General features: G+C 59.9%; 3 protein-coding genes across 3 annotated transcripts in view; all 3 read left to right on the top strand.

Annotated features, from left to right (window-relative positions):
- Positions 1-853: 853 nt before the first annotated feature.
- MADCAM1 (mucosal vascular addressin cell adhesion molecule 1) lies at positions 854-5,006 on the top strand. Its single transcript, XM_021705421.2, has 5 exons — positions 854-929; positions 1,174-1,446; positions 1,844-2,167; positions 3,847-4,221; positions 4,875-5,006. Exons 1-5 carry the CDS (start codon positions 869-871, stop codon positions 4,982-4,984), a joined length of 1,143 nt encoding a protein of 380 aa, XP_021561096.1. The 5' UTR covers positions 854-868; the 3' UTR covers positions 4,985-5,006.
- A 1,297-nt stretch (positions 5,007-6,303) lies between these two features.
- Positions 6,304-13,264, top strand: TPGS1 (tubulin polyglutamylase complex subunit 1). The gene is made up of 2 exons (XM_021705314.2): positions 6,304-6,686; positions 12,442-13,264. Exons 1-2 carry the CDS (start codon positions 6,349-6,351, stop codon positions 12,977-12,979), a joined length of 876 nt encoding a protein of 291 aa, XP_021560989.1. The 5' UTR covers positions 6,304-6,348; the 3' UTR covers positions 12,980-13,264.
- Positions 13,265-16,808: 3,544 nt separating this feature from the next.
- CDC34 (cell division cycle 34, ubiqiutin conjugating enzyme) overlaps positions 16,809-19,340 on the top strand; it is a 15,206-nt gene continuing 12,674 nt past the window's right edge. The window contains exon 1 of the mRNA XM_021705459.2: positions 16,809-16,855. Coding sequence (XP_021561134.2) covers positions 16,809-16,855 — 47 coding nt within the window. The remainder of the gene's footprint in view (positions 16,856-19,340) is intronic.

Raw genomic sequence — 19,340 nt, 5'->3', positions numbered from 1 at the left:
CCTGTAGACCTCAATCCCTGTGTGGAACAGGGCAGGGAGGCAGCCCCCTACCCTGAGTTCCCAGTGTCCCACAGCCCTAGCTGTTTTACCGAGGAGAGACAAGCTCAGAGGTAGGTGGTGAAGTGTCTCAGCTCCATCAGTCCCAGGAGACCCTCACATCGAGGAGAATGTGACCCCTAGAAGACCACCATCACCCCCACAAGATCCTCACCCATGAAGGACTCTTCTTCCAGGAGGTTCCACTCCCAGGAGCGCCCCACCCCCAGGGGACTACCACCCCTGAGACTCTCACCCCAGAGACGCTCACCCGCAGGAGACCCCACCCCCAGAGGACCCTCCCCGCCAAAAGCCCCCCACCTCCAGGTGCCCCCCCACCCCAGAGACCCTCACCCGCAGGAGGCCCCACCCAAGGAGAACCTGCCCCGCCCCCCCAGCTCCGCACTTCCGCCCTGGAAGAAGGCTGCTCTCGGTCGCCCCGGCTCAGCCACTCCAGGCAGTGGAGGCTGAGATCGCACGGCCGTCGGGGCGGCTCGGGGTGGCGCCAACCCCGGGCCTGGTTCCGATTTCCATACGGTGGACTTGGACCACCACCCCTCTGTGGCCTCCATCTTCCAATCTTCCCATCCCTCAAAGTGGAGTCCGCTCACACCTTCCCGCCCCGTCTGTGCTGATCTTGGCTGCTGGGTCCCCGCCAACCCTGGCCCCCAGCTCCTGCCTCTCTGTCGCCTCCAGGGTCGGGGGTCAGGGCGGGAAACCCCCTCGGGAAAGCCCCGGGGAACAGCTGGAGGACGGGGCGGCGGAAAAGAGCCGGGGGCACCGCTATTTAAGGGGCGTCCCCGGCGGGCGGAGGACAGAGCCGACACCGAGCATGGAGCAGAGTCTCGCCCTCCTGTTTCCCTTCTTCCTGGGGCTCCTCCAACGAGGCCAGGGTGAGCAAGGGAGGGGGCTCCGTTAGGGCAGTGAGTTTAGAAGAGAGGGGACGGCGGGGACCGAGGGAAGGCTCGCAGCAGGGCGGTGCGGTGGCTCGGGGAAGGTGCGGAGGACCGTACGGTGGGGGGTCTTGGAGGAGGCCGGGCGAAGGGCAGTGGGGGGGAAGGTCAGGCTGGGGGGGTCTGGGGCGGGGACCCGCGGCTGGGGGTGGGGGGCGGGGCTGAGAGCGCCGTCTGCCCGCAGGTGGGCCCTTGGAGGTGGAGCCCCCAGACTCCGTGGTGGCAGTGTCCTTGGGCGGGTCTCAGCAGCTCACCTGCCGGCTGGCCTGCGCTGACCACAGGACTCCCTCGGTGCAGTGGCGGGGCCTGGACACCAGCCTGGGCGCCGTGCGGTCGGACGCGGGCAGCAGTGTCCTCTCCGTGCGCAATGCGTCCCTGTCCGCGGCCGGCACCCGCGTGTGCGTGGGCTCCTGCGGGACCCTCACCTTCCAGCGGACCGTGCAGCTCCTGGTGTTCGGTGAGCTCCCACCCCTCCCCGCCGCCTGTGCACCTTCTGGCCACCCAGCAACCCTGCCTTACCTCCCTACCAATGCCACCTTTTCCTGGGAGCCTTCCCAGATTGCCCACCCTGCCCCCCAGCTCAAAGGCTGTATCAGCTCCACCTATGTCGCTCTGCAATCCATTTCTTCCCTTCATCATCCCTCCTCCCCCTACCTGACCCCCACTCTTTCTGCTCTGGACCTGTCTCCAGTACTTGACATTCTAGACACACAAGCTGTGGCCGCTGGGTCTTCCCCTGACCCCACGCACCAGCAGTCCCCACTCACCCCTTGGCCCCACCCCAAGCCCCCTCCTCAAGGCCCAGTACTGACCGTATGGGCTCGGCCCGCCCAGCTCACACCCTCTGTCCACAGCATTCCCAGACCAGCTGACTGTCTCCCCAGTAGCCCTGGTGGCCAAGCAGGACCGAGAAGTGGCCTGCACTGCCCATAACATCACACCTGCCAGCCCTGAGGCCCTCTCCTTGTCCCTGCTCCTGGGGGACCAGGAACTGGAGGGGGTGCAGGCCCTGGGCCGGGATGTGGAGGAGGAGCCCCAGCAGGGCGAGGACCAGCTGCTTCGGGTAACAGAGCGCTGGCTGCTGCCCCCGCTGGAGACCCCCACCCCACTCACCCTCCGCTGCCAGGCAACCATGAAACTACCTGGCCTGAAGCTGAGCTACCAGCGGGCCATTCCAGGTGAGTCTTCGGGGTTCTGGCCAGCCTGCACTCAGTGCCCCAGGAAGTAGGTGAAGTCCCCCCACCCAGCTCCTATGAGCCTTGATGAGTGGTGCCCAGGGGCTCTTCTGGAATCCTGGCTCCGCCCCCTTCCCCCCCCCCCCCGCCCCCGGTGTCCCAGTCTGAATCGGTCACAATACCCACAGCAGCCAGCAGCCACAGCAGGGGAATCCCACGTGCCTCCAGTGTGATACTCCTCATAAGTTTATTCAGCCATTCAACAGGTTAACTGAGCACCTACCCTGTGCTGGACCCCTAAGATCCTGTCCTGCTTTGCCCACAGTCCTTCAAGGTTCCTACCTCCCTCCAGGTACAAACCCAAATCCTCCCATGTCCACAGGGCCATGAACCACCTGCCCTCACCTCCTCCGTCTCCCCCCATCACTCTGCTCCGGCCACATGAGCCTCCCAGCTGCACCTCCAACAGGCCAGGCATGGTCCTGCCCCAGGACCTTTACATATGCTCCACCTCCACTGGGAATGCTCTTCCCCCAGCTCTCTCCATTGCTCCCTCACTCACCTTCCCGTGAGCCTTCTCCTGACCTGTCTAAAGGGTCAAAGTATCCTTACTACCTCGTACACATAGATATATACACACACACATATGCACACACACACACAAGCCCTTTCTCCTATTGTATGTTTTTTGACACCTTTTATCAGTATATGGCATCCTGCATTTTCTGCTCATTTTTCCCATTGTCTGTATCCCCTATTGTTGGCTTCACTGAGAAAGGAATATGTCTTGTTCGTGGCTATGTCCCCAGTGGCTAAAACAGTGCCCAGCACGGAGTAGGTATTCAACACATACATTCTGGATGGATGGATGGATGGATGGATGGATGGATGGATGGATGGATGAAACCACAGTGCCCAGCACATAGCAGGTGCACAATAACTACTTGCTGAATGAACAAATGAAAACATTTAACTTGGGGCTGAGGACACAGTAGGTGCTCAGTTCGTGTCAGACATTATTAATTTAACAAACATGTCTAATGTGGGACAGGCACTGTCCACGTCATGAAGCCCCCAGCAGCCTCTCACTAAAGAAGCACAAATTCCTTCTCCAGCAGGGCACCCTGAAATTCATGTTAATGCACATGGGGTCATCAGGGGTGGGGATGGAGCAAGGGAGCTCCCAGGGGACTGGAAGGGGGGGCAGGTAGGGTGCGGTGGGAGGCCAGAGAGGCCACTGGATTTGAAAGACATTTCATGGTAGGATGGACAAATCCCCTCCTGGATCCTCAGTCTCCCCATCTGTACCACAAGGAATGGAGCACCCCTTCCCTTTGCCAGGGAGCACCTTCCCCTCTCCGCCTCCCAGTCCTGTAATTTATAAAATCCAGGACTCACCAACCCTGCACTCTGATCACTCTCCATGGCAAACCCCAGGATGTGGCTCTCACCCCCTATACAGTTGAGGAAACTGAGACGCAGACATTCAGAAGCTCACCCAGAGTGGGGAGGGGACCAAGACAGACCCTGACCCCGCTCCTACCCACTGGGATACCCTTTGATTTGCCCAAGTGGCCCAGGATGGGGCTTCAGCAGTTCTGGTCCTACCCCGTGGTCTAAACGGAGAGACGGGCAGAAGAGGGAGCCTGGGGCAGGAGAAAAACCATCACCTTGTTTTCCAGTCCTGCACAGGCTGACCTCCCCGGAGCCCCCTGTCACGACCTCTGCCGAGGCCACCCCAGAGCTGAGCTCCACCCACAGCTCCGAGAGTCCAGGACCCCCACCAGGGAACAGCTCCACCAGGCCCTGCCACCCTGAGATCCGCCAGTCACCAGCAGCAGAGGGTCTGGAGCTATTTTGTGAGGCTGTCTGTGACCCCGGTGTGGCAGTGGGCTGGACCCAGGCCCCCGGGGGTCTGGAAGCCTACCAAAGGTGGGAGGCTGGGGCCCAGGCTTGGCTGAGCGTGCCCTGGGCCGGCTGCAGCCCTGAAGGCTGGTTTCGGTGTCGCCTGGACCCAGGGGGACAGATGGCCAGCCTGTACCTGGTCCCGGAAATCTGTGAGTTCTGGGGGCTAGGGAGGGGTCCGGGGGAACCTCAGAGGGAGGGAAGCCTGGCATCAAGACCTCAGACAAGGGATGGGCCTGCCCAGCTTCAGTCTCCCCAGTTGTCCAGTGGGCTTCCCTAATGGGGGAAGATTCCAGTTACTTGGCACTGTGAGGACTGCAAATTTCAGAAACTCTAGATTTCACAGCACTCCGTAAACTCTAACCTGTACAACCCACAACAGCCTGTAGGATAGAAATAGAATAGAGCCACTTAGGTAGTTTCAAATTTTCCAGTAGCCACATTTAGAAATATAAATGAGACATTTTACATTCTTTTCTTTTTTTTTTTTAAACTAAGTCTTCAAAATGTGTGTAATTACACTAACAGCATGTTGCATTCGGATGAGCCATATTTCAAACAGGCGTGGTGGGCAGCCAACTCACTTCCAACCATAAGGTCCTATGTGCCTTTCAAAAGATCCACTCCAGAAGTCCTTTGGATATTTCAGCAGTTTTTATACACTTCAAAAGACACTCTAAACCATGAAGTCCTTTGCAAAATCTCAGGGAGCTCAGTAAATGTGGAAGCCCCTAGCAGATTCTTGTGAGCTTCTCCCCCACACCTGCAAAGAGGTGCTCAGGACTCCTGACGCTTCCTTCTCCAGGCTCCCAGACAACACCCCCAGCCCTGTGGACGGGCAGCTTGGTGCTGGGGCTGCTCTTCTTGGTGTTCCTCACCTATCGCCTGTGGAAACGCTGCAGGCCCACCCAGTGACAACCAAGCCCACCGGCTCCTCTGGGCCCCTGCCCCACCTGGACGGATTGAGGGGGACTGGCCTGCCTTTCCTTCCACACAGTTGCAACCAGAGGACAACTGCAGGGTTCTGGACCTACACGGTTGAGAGCTGACCATTAGCCCCTTACCCTGACGGCCAGCATCTGAGTTTCCCTCAGTGGAGCCCCTGAGGAGCCCCCCCCAGCAATGGTCCAGAGCTGTAGAATAAAGAGCATCTGGTCTGACCTCAGTGGTTTCTGTGGTGTTACAAGGATGCTGGAATCTTCCACACAGCTCCAGCTACCCTCTGCACTGGGAGACTCCCCCAAGAGATGAGGATGGACAGGACCCCCAACCCCTACTTGGCCAGGTCTGGGGAAAGGGAGCAACAGGGAGCGTGGGTTCTGCCTGCGGTGGGGAGAACACAGCTTGTACCTTTCCCCGGATGGGGGGACACCTAAGGAATAACTAGAAGTCCTCAAAAGAAGTGGGGAAAGTTGAGGGGGTGGACAGTGTGGACAAGACACAGAAGTGGCTTGTTAAAGGAAATTTTCTCTCTTGGGGTGGCTTGGGAGCTAAGTCGGTCGGGTGGGGGAGAGGCGAGGAGGAGTCTGGGAATCAGATCAGCAGATGAAAGCTGGGGATTCCGCTGCGGGCACTGGGGAGCTATGGGAGAGTTCAGAGCTGCAGAGGCTGTGGTGAGAAAGATCCCTCTGGTGGTGAGGAAAGGTAACAGCATGGGACGGGGAACTGGGGACCTCAGGTGGTCCACTCATTCGGCGAGCCATGAGAACCCAGAGCAGACCCCCTAACTCAGCCTGGCGGGTGGCTGGCGGGGGAAAGGAGACCTCTCCCCACGGGGTGATCCATAAACTCAGACGGAGACCGCACCGGGCTGAAGGCCAGACTGAGCACAAAGGCTCAGAGGAAAATCAGAAAGCGGGGCAGGGTCGGCGCTCAGTCCCGGAGTTGGAACCATCCCCGCGCATGCTCCGCCTGGCTACCCAGATAACCAAGGAGACTGGTTGCTAGGGGACCATGCTAATGACGGACTCGCCCACTACAATCCGGCTTCAGGCCAAACACCATGCCCTTCCTAGAGAGCCATTTTGGAGTCTGGCAAAATTCAGGTTCCGGGCCTAAGCTCGGAAAGCTAACCAGCACACGCAAAGAGGAACCGGAGGAAGAATGCCGATGAGAGCTTGGGGGGGGGCGGGGGGCGGGGGGGGTAGCCTGGTCTAGTTATTTGTCAGAGTCTCCCGCGGAATCCGGGCGCCCTCTGCCCTTAACCAAGATGGCCGCCCCGAGGCGCCAGCGCACTGTGGAATACGGCGGCGCTTCCGGTCCCGTTGCCCGCAACAAAGATGGCGGCAGTGGAGAAGCGGCGGCCGGCCGTGGCTCCGACGGCCAGTTTTGTCGACAGCGGGCGGCCGGCGGTGTCCCGAGCAGCAGCAACGGCCGAGAGTGAGGAGGACTTCCTGCGGCAGGTCGGCGTGACGGAGATGCTGCGCGCGGCCCTGCTGAAGGTGCTGGAGGCGCGGCCCGAGGAGCCGATCGCCTTCCTGGCGCACTACTTCGAGAACATGGGCTTGCGCTCGCCTGCAAACGGCGGCGCCGGGGAGCCCCCAGGCCAGCTCCTGCTGCAGCAGCAGCGCCTGGGCCGCGCGCTGTGGCACCTTCGCCTGGCTCACCACTCCCAGAGGTGCGGGGCTGGGCCGGGCCGGGGCGGGGCGGGGCCGCTGCGGACCTGGAGCCCCGGCGTGCTGCCCGCGGGCACGCTGGGCACTGTAGTCCGCACGCCTCCTGGCGCGGGGTGGACCCAGAGCGCGGGGGGCTGGTCTTTTGTGATGCCTTTCTGCAGGTGCTCAGTTTCCCCTTGCAGCCCTCCCCACTTTTAAAAATCGCGGAGCCCAGAGAGGACCCAAAGTCACAGAGCTAGTCCTCCGAGCCAGGTCCTTCCAAACTAGGTTTTTCTTTAAATGCCTTGTTACTGGCGGCGTTGCGATCCCATCCATTGAGCCAGAAAGTGGATATTTACAGGGCTGAGAACAACTCAGTCACCCGAGGCCCGTACCCCCGGAGGCAGCGCCCAGCGGGTAGGAGGGGTGTCCAGAAAGAGGCCTGCTTCACGCACAGGAAAAGGGGCTGCAGGCACGAGGCGGGCAGGTGCACTGGCCTGGAGGCCATAAAGCTGCCGTGTGGGACCCACAGGCTCCTCAGCCTTTCTGTGGCTGAAGCACGGTGGGGGGCGGGGGATGGAGCCTGCCCCCCTACACGTGCCCCCCCCAACAGTTCTGAGCCCACGAAAGGTGATTGAGGAATATGTATTGAATGAATGGTCCACATGAGATGGATTGAGGAGCTTTCTGACATGCAACATCAACCAGGTGAGGTCATGACTGGATGTGGGTGGGCTGGGCCTTGGCTGGTGGGGAGGGGTCCCTAGAAGCAGAACCTGAGGCAAGCATTCATGCGTGGGTAATGTTATAAGGGAGTGCTCCCAGGAGAACCCAGGAAGGGAGAGGAAACCAAGCAAGGGAACATTCCAGCCTGATCACCAGGCGATTCCCCGCTGTGCTTCCAGCACCTGCCCACCTTTCGGCAGCCCTCCCAAGAGAGTCAGAGTACAGGCCATAAGGACAGCACTGGGAAGCTGGGGAGGGGTCTCAGGTATGGGAAGGGGTGTGGAGGGTGGGAATCTGAGCAGAGCATCCATGTGCGCTGAAGGTCGAGCTGCTGGGTTTGCAGGGGCAAAGGTGGGAAAGAAGTATGCAGAGACAGTCCTAGGTCGTCCATGGGGCTGCCCACTGAGATGGGAGGTCACTGATATGGGGGAAGTGTCCAGGGTTGCTTGGGGACTCTTAAGTCGGGCAGCTGGGAGAACCTTGCAGCTGGAGGGTGGACAGGTGGCTCTGCAAGTGGGACAGGAGGTTGTCCGCCAGGAGGGGTTGTGAAGGCCTCAGGAGAACCGAGAAAAGCCCGGGACCCAACCCTGAGGAGCCCCAGCCTTAGAGAACCCACAAAAAAAGCACGATCAGGCCAACCAGACATGAAGGAGGGAACTAGAAGAGAATGGCATCGTGGAACATCTTCCAAAGGGGAAAAGTCGTCAGTGGCTGGGCCACCATGTACCGTTGTTCAGGCCAAGCACTGCACAAGCCACTCACCTATAGACAGTCACAAATGAGGATATGTCTATGAAGGCTTTTTGCAGTTTCTTCCTAATCCACACAGAGGCACCCTGTGGTGGGCTGGCGGCAGTCCCGTATCCAGTGGCCCATAGACGAGGGCCGACAAGTGCCTGTTGGATTTAGGGCCAGGAGAGCTGTATTCATGTCCTGTGGCGGCTGTAACAAATTACCACGAGCTTGGTGGCTTAAAACAACAGAAATGTGGGGCACCTGGCTGACTGGGTCGGTAGAGGGTGCGACTCTTGATCTCAGGGTTTTAAGTTCAAGCCCCATGTTGTGTGTAGAAATTACCTAAAAATCTTTAAAAAGGTGGGCGGGGGGGAGAAATTTATTCTCTCACAGTTCTGGAGGCTGAAAGTCTGAGATAAAGCTGTCACAAGGCTGCCCTCCCTCCGGGGGCTCCAGGGGAGGGTCCCTCCTGCCTCTTCCAGCTCCTGGGGTCTCCAGGTGTCCCTCGGCATGTGGCCGCATCGCTCCAGTGCCTGCCTGTGTCCTCCTCTGTGTCTCTGTGTCTTTTTCTTTCTGTTTTAAGGACCCTTGGATTTAGGGTTACCTCATCTCATCTCCAGATCCTGAACAAATTACATCTGCAAAGACCCTATTTCCAAATAAGGTCACCCTCACAGGTTCCAGATAGACATGCATCTTGGGGGGACTCGGTTCACTGCACTGCAGGGGTGTTGGAGCCGTGGGCTGGAGGCACTTCGGAGCTGGAGGGGCACAGAGGGTGGAGTGAATAGGGGAGTGGCGGGCGCCACCTGCTCTCCCCAGAGACGGAGCCAGTGGCTAGCTCAGAAGACAGGGTCCCCATCAGGAGCCCCTGAACCTAGCCTGAGGGGCCAAAAGCAGAAGCCAGGCCAGGCAAGTGCCAGTGTGGAAAGCAGGTGCCCCGTCTGACGAGGAGGGGCTGACTGGGCCACCTGGGAGCTGTTCTTGAGGGCCTCATCAGCATGAAAGATTTGGGGAGAAGTCATCCAAAATTCCTTTTCCTCTGTTTTGTGCGGATCACAAGTGTTGGTCTCCGGGAGGGACTGGAGATGGTGGCCGCAGGTGCAATCGACCACCCCCCTGCCAGCCTCAAGGCCCCAAGGGCATAAAAACCATGTTTGTGAGACTTGCTGAGGGCTGCATGGTCACTAAGGGGCAGGTACAGAGCCCAATCTGGACAGTGTGGCCCCCTCACCCCCAAGGCCTCTGAGCCACCACAATGCTAGTAGTAACAGCCAGGGTGCCCTTCCTGCAGGCCCCCCTGACCTGGGAAAACCTTCGAAAGGGCACCCCCAAGTCCAGGTTCCTCAGCTCAGTCTCTGGGCCAGGCCCTCCTGAGCACTGTGGGGTGTTGAGCAGCTTTCTTGGCCCCCACCTCCCCCCAAGTGATAACACCCAAAAGTGCCCCCAGATCTCACCAGGAGTCACCCCCATGGAGAACCCCTGGGCTAAAGTGAAACGTTTCCGTGTCTCACTCCAGAAATAGTTGACACACTCTCACGTAGGTATTATCTAAGCAAATGCTCACTCTAGTGCTCTGGGTGGGAGCTGATACGGTGGGGCCCTCAGTGGAGCCCCAGTCCCCGCGTCACAGATGGGGAAGCCAAGTCCCAGAGCCCGGCGATCCCGCGGACAGAGCAGGTGCTCCCTGGTGGCCGCCGGGAACTGTGTGGGGGTCCCCGGGGAGCTGCAGACCTGCGGCCAGCAGCCTAGAGGTTGGGTGTCACCTTCCTCAGCGTCTTTCCCATCAGCTCCGATCTCGTAGGGCTGTGATTACCCCTCTGTGTGTCTTCCTGCCTCATGAGGCCAGGAGTGTAAGACAAACAGCATGTGGGCAGCCCACTGAGTCCCGCCCTGGTCACAGCTAACGCTGAGTGCAGGAGGGACCCCTCCACGTGCCAGGCCCTGTTTTAAGTACTTGGCTCATGAGAACCCTGAGAGGCAGGGATGGGGACCCTCACTCTCCAGTGACCAGAACCCGAGCGTAGATCCAGGTGGGGTCCAGGGACAGAGCTGTGCTCCCAGAAGGCACTCGGTGAACATGGGAACCAAACGGCACGGGGGTCTTGCCCGCCAGGCCCCAGCCTCTAGAGAGGAGGGAATTCGCTCACCTGGAGGGCAGACCAGGCTGCTGGAGAAGAGGCATCGCGGCCCAGAGTTGGATGAATCGTGGACCATGTTTGTATCAGGACAAGCTGTGTCACGTGGCAGTAACAGCTCTGAAACCTCGGTGGCCCCAACACAAAGGACTGCTTCCCGCAGCACGAGGCGGAGGCCCAGGGGACTGCCCTCACACACGCACTGGGAGTTTACCCAAGCATGGCAACGGGGAGTGGACCCCAGGGACTCACTGTAGCTCTCACAGCTTGCCTCGGAAGTGGACCACGTGTGGCTTCCACACCCATCTCTTGGCGGAACAAAGTCCTGTGGTTCATCCTCACTTCAGAGGGGTGGCCAGCCTTCAGGAGGCCCGCCAGTCCTCACCTCCCACATCAGATGGGGCCGACCTGCACCCCCATCGGGTATGGCGGCGTGGCGGGCAGCGGCCTCCGTGTCCCATCCTGGTGCACGGCCATAGTGTGGGGAGGGCTCTGGAGACGCCGTGGGCTGGGGACCGAGGCCCGGGCGTGTGCGCCTTCAGAGGGCGGGCAGACCCTGAGCCACTGCCTTGGTGGTCCATCAACATCTGCTGCCATCTCAGGCTGCTGGGTTTGGGTGATTTGTTACGCAGGCTGGCTAGTTGGCAGAGCACTAGTGACCAGCACGTGTGTTCACAGCGGACCTCCCCCCTTCCTGGTGAAGGGAATTAACGTTCAGAGTTCCTGCAGAGAGTTGGTTTGAGGCATCAGCCAGCTAATGCATTAGGTGACGGGGGAGAGAGCAGGAGGGAGCGCCCGAGGAGCTTCCCAGCACTGCTCTCACTGACCACCAGTCCCAGCACGTCGCAAGGGCCCAACGAATGAGAAGGAAAAGGGGTTTCTAGCCGGACGGACTGAGAACTGAGTCCCAGCTGGGAGGGAGACCCCCGCAGCCTGCTGTTCTTGTAGCTCTGGGCCACGGTTTCCTCCTCTGATGCACAGAGCTCGCTGGGCCAGCACATGCATCGTAAGCCCCGCATGGGGCAGCGGCGCTGGCCAGAGTGGCCGGCCTGTACTGGGCATCTACAGTGTGCTAGCCGGTGTGTACTGGGCTCAACTACTTGCTGGCCCACGGAAAGGTGAGACAGTGTGCCCAGGTCCCACGGGAGGTGAATGGAGCCACATGTGCCTTCCCTCACCATGGAGCCGAGCTCCCAGAAAGGGTTGGCTCACCCCCTCCTCCCTGGGACCCTTGGCCCAACCGTGAGCCCCCAACGAGCCTCACTACCTGTTGGTCATGGTGGAAATGCTAAAGGGCCACCAGCCGTGCTAGTGCTGGGCTACAGGCCAGGCTAGCCAGCCCCCCAGGCTCACCCTGCAGCCCTCTTAACCACCATGCTCCCCAAATCTGCTCGTGAAGCTCACAGCACAGCCAGGCCACGTAGTAGAGCCTCGGGCTCTTCTGGGGCAAAGAATCATGCCCGCCTCAAAGCAGATAGCAAGGAAGGCAGACTTTCCCATATAAGAACAGGTCGTATTTTCAGTTTTGTGGGTCAATCCGTGTTGCAACCATTCAGCTCTGCCTTTGCAGCAGGAAAGCAACCCCAAGCGGCATGTCAGTGGTTGGATGAGACCATGTGCCAGTAAAACTTTATTTACAAACTAGGCGGTGGGCCAGATATGACCCATGGGTGTAGTTTGCTGACTCCGGCCAGTGTGAAACAAGTTAATGCACATTAAATGCCAGGAGTGACCACCCCGTAGTGTAAGTGGTATGGTTGGGGGGCAGTGGGAGAGCCCCGCGGGGCAATGCCCACTAGCCAACTCAGCAGATGTTCATAGAGCACCTGCCGTGTGCAGGCCATGTTCTAGGCACTGGGGGCTGTGCATAAACTCCCTGATGTGTGCTCCTGGGCTGACGTTCCGAAGGACATGAAACTTCATCCTGAGGACATCTTACACTAAGATGGTGGTAACTGCCGTGAAGAAAAAGAGAGGAGGCGGCGGGGGGGACACTGAAAAGGTGACACTTGAGCAAAGACTGGGAGGAGCTGGAGGAGCCATGGGGAGAGCTGGGGGAAGGGCACTCCAGGCAAAGGACACCGCCTGTGCAAAGGCCCTGGGGCTGGCAGGCGGGCAAGGGGGCCGTGGGCTGTGCGGGGCTCTGCCCAGCTGGCCCAACACTCCCGTCCTCCTACAGGACGGCCTTCAACAACAACGTCAGCGTGGCCTACGAGTGCCTGAGCGCCAGTGGGCGCAAGAAGAAGCCAGGGCTGGATGGGCGCACCTACAGTGAGCTGCTCAAACGCATCTGCCGGGACGGGGAAGCCCCCGAGGAGGTCGTGGCGCCCCTGCTGCACAAGATCCAGTGCCGGGACCACGAGGCTGTGCCGCTGGACGTCTTCCGCGCCGGCATGCTCACCTGCTTCGTGCTGCTGGAGTTCGTGGCGCGGGCCAGCGCCCTCTACCAGCTGCTGGAGGACCCCGCCCTGGCTGTGGCGGACCGACGCGTGGGCCAGGCCGTGCTGGACACCCTGGAGGGGGCCCTGCAGGCCAGCGATGGAGGTGCTGTGCCCGCCCGCTACCTGGAGGCTGGCTTACGCCTGGGCCCCGACAGCCTGGCACTGGCCATGGACCGCGCCCTGGTGGCTCGGCGGCCCAGCTCCCCAATGACCCGGGAAGAGTTCCTGGAGAAGGCCGCTGCTCTCTTCATCGCCAAGGTCAAGCCCGTGGCCTGAGCGCCCCCCCTCCCCCATCCCCCCCCCTGCACACCTTACCTGCCCCTCCTCCACCTACACAGCTGGGGGTCGTCGCCACCTGCTCCTGGGCAGAACACGGGTCTGGGACCAGGACTGGACAGTCCCTACATGCAGGGGGGTGCAGGGAGTCCTCCCCACACCCACCTTGCAACCTGGAATCATGCCCCAGTCCCTTCAGAGGGGAAGCCAGGGGTCCCAGGAAGTGGGCACGCCCTCCCTGCACCCCCGCAAAGGGCCCTCTCTCCTCAGAGTAATAAAGTCTGTTCTCCAGGCTGACCTGGAGTGTGTGTCTGCTCCTCTGCCATATCCCCTACCCCATCCCGTGTGTGCTCCCCACCCCGTCCCGAGTCTGCTCCCCACCCCGTCCCGAGTCTGCTCCCCCACCCCGTCCCGAGTCTGCTCCCCCTGCTCCCCACCCCGTCCCGTGTGTGCTCCCCACCCCGTCCCGGGTCTGCTTCCCTACCTTGTCCCGTGTCTGCGGAAATGCTTCTCCGCTCCAGCCTCAGCTGCAACCCCCTCAGTGCTGCTTGGGGGCAAGCCTGGCCGCCTGGAAATGCCAAGGCGCCCCTGGACTCCACTTTATGGAAGCCCACTGTCGGGCCCTGGACTCACAACCCTGAGGCCCAGGAGGCCCTGCTCTCTGCAAGTGCCCATCCAAGTGCTTCCACCCTGGGCCTCGGGTTCCCCAGCTGTCAAAGGAAGGGGTCCACTGGGCAGGTCATCGCGACCGTGACTGTGGAAACAGCCGACGTGGGTGAGCCCTACGAGGTCTTACGTGCCCTCTGAGGAAGGGAAGTGACTACCCAGGTTTTGCAGATGGGGAAATCGAGGTCCAGAGAGGTGCAGGGTCACCCTACCAGCAAGGGGCCCACTCTGGAACCCTCACACCACACCACCTGCACCACCTGCCGTCAGCCCACCCAGAATCCACACACGCCTGGGAACTTCGTCCAGTCGCTGCTCTCCGGGCACCCACTGGGCATCCCTCCTCCCCTCCAAGGGGATGGCTTCTTCCACAGGGAAGCCCACTGGGAGCAGGAGGGAGGCCACGGTCAGATTCCCAGCCCAGAATGACTGCTGGCCAGTGACTTCATACTCAGCCTCCAGCTCCGGTAAATGGGACCCAGGACAGCTGCGGTTCTGATTGAGGGAGACCCCACGGGAACAGAGTTTAACCCCTTTACAAGCTACTGCTGGCCAAGACCACCTCATCTCCCCATTTCCCAGTCCCTGGTACCCCCAGCACAGACCAGGCAATCAGGGAACCGGTGAGTTGTGGCTGCTATTTTCCAAAAACAACCACAGCAACGTTTCCGTTCCCACACGCTCCTCCACAACTTTCCCCTCGGAAGGCAGATCGGAGACGTGGAATCTGCATTCCCTTCCCTTGCACGTGAGTGGCTTTTGTGACATTACACGATTTCCACGGCGAGGTCACAAAAGGTGGCATGTGCCACGGCCACCGGGGGCTCACCGAGTCGCCCAGCAGCCATGTTGTGAGGAAGCCCAGGTGACGGATAACTCCTGCTTTGCGCATGCAGGAACTAAGCAAATTCTTGTTTTCAGCCACAGAGTTGTCGGGTCATACATCGTGCAGCAAGCTCAACACGTAGTAGCTGTCAGAATTCTAACCCGTCCTGGGTCCCCACACAGGAGTCCCCACACAGATGTGTCTGCCGCGTGGCCACCACAGGGCTGGGCAGCAAGTGCGGGGAGCAAGTGCGGGGCCTGCAGACAGGCGGACCATCCATGTCACGTGCACAACTGTCCCGGAAGCCAAGACAGGGATGCAGGGCGGGCAGCTCCCCGGGACTCAAAGGCCAAGGCCACTGCGGGCCAGCTCCGTGGTCCCTGGGGCGGTCCCTCCTAGTCATCGGAAGCCAGGGTGGACAGTGTGTGGTGGGTGTCTCCCTCAGCAGCGGAGCCACACGGCCCGGGAGGCCCCGCCCCTCCATGTGGGGCAGGTGTTACCGATGAGTGAGGACCAGGGCGTACACGAGCCAGCCCCCTTGTCTCAGGTGGAGGGAACTCCGGGCAGCTCATGCTTCAGGGCCCCCCGGATCAGACTGAGGCCAACCCCAGCCAGGACCACTGCCCCCCACGGCCTCCCTGGTCGCCTGGCTGCTTGGTCTTGGGTCCAGAAGTCCCGTGTGTCATGATCCTGGCTTGACCTCTGCCAGCCAACAGAGTCCTGGGAAGCTGACATGACCTCCTTAGCTGACCTCAACCTCACGGCAGTGTGGGCCGTGTAACACTGCAAACCTCCCTCTTCTGGCAGCACCCTCTCCCCCGCTCTCCAAATGCACCCGCCCCACAGTGGTTTCCCCACTTCCCCCCAGAAGGCTCCTCGTCCTAGCTTAGCTTCCTTGGGGGAACATGGCCTCCTGGCTCTCCTCTCTCCTCACGCATCCTCCTCACTCCGCACCTCACCAGCCCATGGCTTCAGTTACCCCCTGGATGCCAAGGATTCTCAAATGCATGGTTTGGGCCCCTTGCCCTGCCCTCGAGAGCCAACTGCCTGCTGGCTGTCTTCTGGGGACGTCCCAAGGACATCCCAGGCCTGCCATATCCAGGACAGACCCTCCAGTCAGCCTCCCGAACCTGGGGCTCCCCTGGGCTTTGTGGTCTCTGTAGAAGCTCCCAGGCCACCGAGGTCTGGGGGAGCTGACCAGATGCCTCCTCCTGCCCCCCAGCTGGCCCTTTTCTGCATCCTGTTGATTTCCCTTCACAGCTTCATCCTGGGCACTCCTCCTGTACACTGGTCCAGCCCACCTGGCTGACCCCACCAGCCAATGCGAGTGCTCCGGGCTCCCTGTCCTCAGGGTGACTCGGGGATAGCCAATGAGGGGCAGCTCTGGCATTTTTTTTCTAAGGTGGCTGAGCTGGGAGGACCTGGGCCTGAATTCCGTCACCACAAGTCCTGTGAACAAAGCCAGCACTCAAGAAAGCGGACCCAGGAGACTTCCCAGCTTCTTTTCTTGCCTCTGTCCTCTCACTCTGCCCCAGGCACTCTGGTCTCTAGTCACTTGTCCCCACCGCAGGGCCTTTGTACATGCAATTCCCTCTTTCTGTCATACTGTTCCTCCAGACCCATGGGGCTCGCTTCCTCACTCCACTCTGGTCTCTACTCAAATGCCACTCCTGAGAGACACCTCCCCTGACCACTATCCAAATTAATACTCCAACGCCCACCCCCACTGCTAATGCTCACTGTGCATTGCCTTCACAGCTGTTGTTGCTACTTATTTACCAGCTTGTTTATGACCTCTCTATTTCCCCAAGGGTGAGGGGTTTTGCTAGTTTTGTTCACTGCTGCATCCCCAGCGCCCCAGTTCAGCGTCACTGAACAATCAATCAATTTTCCAATGGAAGAATTTGAAGCTCATAGACGTTAGTGCATTCAAGTCCTATGGCTGTTGTAACAAATCACCACAAACACAGTGGCTCAAACCACACACACTGATCCTCTGACAGTCTGGGGTCTGAAGTCCTAAAACCCAGGCGTGGGCAGGGTTGGTTCCCCCCGGCACCGCAGGGAGACCCGGCTCCTGCCCCCCACCCCATTTCCAGAGGCCCCACATCCCTGGCCCACGGCCCCCCTCCATCCTCACCGCCGGCAGTGGCAGGTCGGCCCATCTCTCTGACTGACTCTCTCGGGAGTGGGGTAGATTTCACAGGGCCCACCTGGATTAACCAAGATACTCTCCCTATCTCAAGATTTTTTTTTTTTTAAATGTTAGCTCTACGCCCAATGTGGGGCCTGAACTTAGGACCCTGAGATCAAGAGTTGCATGCTTGGTGCACCTGGATGGCTCAGTCGATTAGGCAATTAAGTATCTGCCTTCAGCTCAGGTCATGATCCCAGGGTCCCTGCTCAGCTGGGAGCCTGCTTCTCCCTTTCCCTCTCCCTCTGCCACTCTCTAGCTCACTCTCAAATAAATAAAATCTTTAAAAAATAAAAATGAAATGATTTGCATGCTCTACTGACTGAGCCAGCCAGGTGCCCCTTCCCATCTCAAGAGTCTTAATCCCATCTGCAAAGTCCCTTTTGTCCTATAAAGGAACATATTCACAGGCTGAGAGTAGGATGTGGACGGCTATGGGGGGCATTATTCTCTACCATAGTACCTGCCCCAGAGGGCACAGCCCGCAAGAAGGGGCAGAGCTGGCCTTGAAGCTGGTTCTTTTGCATCCAGAGTACACTAGCCCTGAAGCCTTTGTCTTTGGACTCCATTTCCCCCTGCCCTTGAGGGCCACATTCTCCCCTGTGCATCCTTTTGCTTCACTCCTGAAGCCCCTGCCTCCTGAGATCATGTCTTCCTTCTCAACCGGCATAATTGCAGCAAAACGTTATTGTGTGCCTGTCCATAATATCTTCAGGGTCTATGCTGAGAGCTTTTCAAACATCATCTCATGTACCTCATCTTACAGATAGAGAAACTAAGACCCAGCTTAGCATTTGAGGACCATTTCCAAGGTAGTGGCAGAACTTAGATCTGAATGCAGGGCTCTTCTGCAACATATGATGGAAGGTCCAAGTCAAATGAGCTTAATAAGAACAAAAGTAATTTATCAGCTTGCATCTTTGGAGCATTCAGGGAAGGTCAGCCTGGCTGGATCCAGGAGCACACACAGGGTCATTGGCACTTTCTTGTCCATCGACTCAGGTTCCCCGAGTGCCAACTTCGTTCACAGGGCTTGTGGTGATGAGATGGTCCCATTACTCCAGGCCCAGTTCCTCCCAGCTCAGCCACCTGAGCCCAGTGTTCTCAGAAAAAGTCCCAAAGCTGCATTCATTAGATGGCTGAGCCATATGCTGTTCCTAAACAAACTCACTGCAGCAGGGGGCCTGGAGTGCTCTGACTGGATGGCTACTGCCAGGGATTGGAGGTCAGTCCAATTTGAGCCTTACAGACTAAGAATGGGAAGCCAAGAGAAAATCAAGGTGCTGTGGACAGAAAACCCAGATGGCAGAAATCCTAGATGACCAGCACTCCAGGATTTCAGAGCCCAAAGAGCAGGCTTTCCTGGGGGATGAGGCCCCATGTGGCACCTGGGGGAGCAGCCATAAACCAGTACCTCCCTTTACCTTTCCGGAACCCGCCCACCCACCCAATGCTGCATGGGGATGTGGGGCTGACATAGGGAGATCCTGGGAAACCTGTCTGGAGGAACCATGATTAGTTCTAATTTCTATTTATCGACAAGCTGCCACATGCCGATGCTGACGTTGGTGCTCTAGGCAGAGAATGAGGGTGAGAACATCTGGAACCCTTGGCAAAGGGCACACAGTCCTTTTTACTGACGAGGGGCCTGCTCCAGGTGCCCCAGGGTGCAGGGCGGAGGTGAGAAAGTCAAGGCCCCAGCCTTGGGCCGTACTCAGTCCAGGGCTCTCCCTCAGAGTCCTCCGTCCCTCTCCCGTCGGTGAAATTTGGCTTTCCTTGCCCCAGACAGGTTTACCTGCCTGTCCTCAGCTGGGCCACGGCCAGGGGCCAGGTGTCGGGGCACCTGGAGGAAGGGGTCCCCTGGGCACAACCCAAGGCGCTGGAGCTGTGGGCTGCCCTGACGCTGGCCAGCAAGGCTGCAGCAGCGTCCCCGGCGCGCGACCACAGCACCACGCCCACCCTCACGGGGAGCTGTCACCCCGAGGATGTGGAGGACGGAAGCCGGGGCGCCACGCTCAATTCTCACGCCCAAGTGTCCTGGCAAGGGGGGCGTGTGTCTAGGCCGAGGAGCAGCCAAGTCTGAGCCCGGGCGCCGTCGGAAGGGAGAGCTGGGGAGATTAGGGCACAGCCAGGGCCAGGGCTCGTCTGAGAGTGGGACTCAGTCTGGGGGTTCGGCCGGGACGGGTGCTGAATCCGTGCTGCGAACGAAAGCTGAAAACGGGGTACACTAATCTCCCCAGCTTCTCTGGGGAGGGCGTCTCGCGGATCTCGATTCCAGCCCGTCGGACTGAATCGAGCAGAGCGGTTCCTCCCCGCCTCGACCTCGGATCCCGCACTAAGCTCGCGGGGCCTTCGCACCCCGCCCCAAGCTCCGCCCTACTCTCAGCTCCTCGGAGGGGAAACAGAGGCACCGCCCGCCGAGCGCTCTCAACCGGGCCTCCCACCTCCCCACTGCCGGCCGGCCCTCCCTTTCCGCTGGCCCAGAACCACCCGAGAAGGGAGCCGGCCCGCATCCGCCCCGCCCGGGCCAGAGGACCCCGCCCCGCCCCCGGCCCGGCTCCCCAATTCCCCGCCCCCGGCCCCACCCCGCGCTGGGACGTCATAAAAAAGACCCCAAAAGCCCAGCGGCCGGTGCCGGGACGACGCAGCCCAGCCCTGCCCGCCTCCCCGCGCAC

Source organism: Neomonachus schauinslandi, chromosome 1 (genome assembly GCF_002201575.2).
Source record: "Neomonachus schauinslandi chromosome 1, ASM220157v2, whole genome shotgun sequence".
Lineage (NCBI taxonomy): Eukaryota > Metazoa > Chordata > Mammalia > Carnivora > Phocidae > Neomonachus > Neomonachus schauinslandi.
The sequence above is the reverse complement of the archived record's forward strand: the minus strand, read 5'-3'. Positions and strand labels throughout refer to the sequence as shown.

Coding starts and splice junctions, on each gene's coding strand:
- TPGS1 (XM_021705314.2), top strand. CDS start 6,349: ATGGCGGCAGTGGAGAAGCGGCGGCCGGCCGTGGCTCCGACGGCCAGT. Junction 6,687..12,441: donor CTGGCTCACCACTCCCAGAG/GTGCGGGGCTGG, acceptor GTCCTCCTACAG/GACGGCCTTCAACAACAACG.
- MADCAM1 (XM_021705421.2), top strand. CDS start 869: ATGGAGCAGAGTCTCGCCCTCCTGTTTCCCTTCTTCCTGGGGCTCCTC. Junction 2,168..3,846: donor CTACCAGCGGGCCATTCCAG/GTGAGTCTTCGG, acceptor CTTGTTTTCCAG/TCCTGCACAGGCTGACCTCC. Junction 4,222..4,874: donor GTACCTGGTCCCGGAAATCT/GTGAGTTCTGGG, acceptor TTCCTTCTCCAG/GCTCCCAGACAACACCCCCA.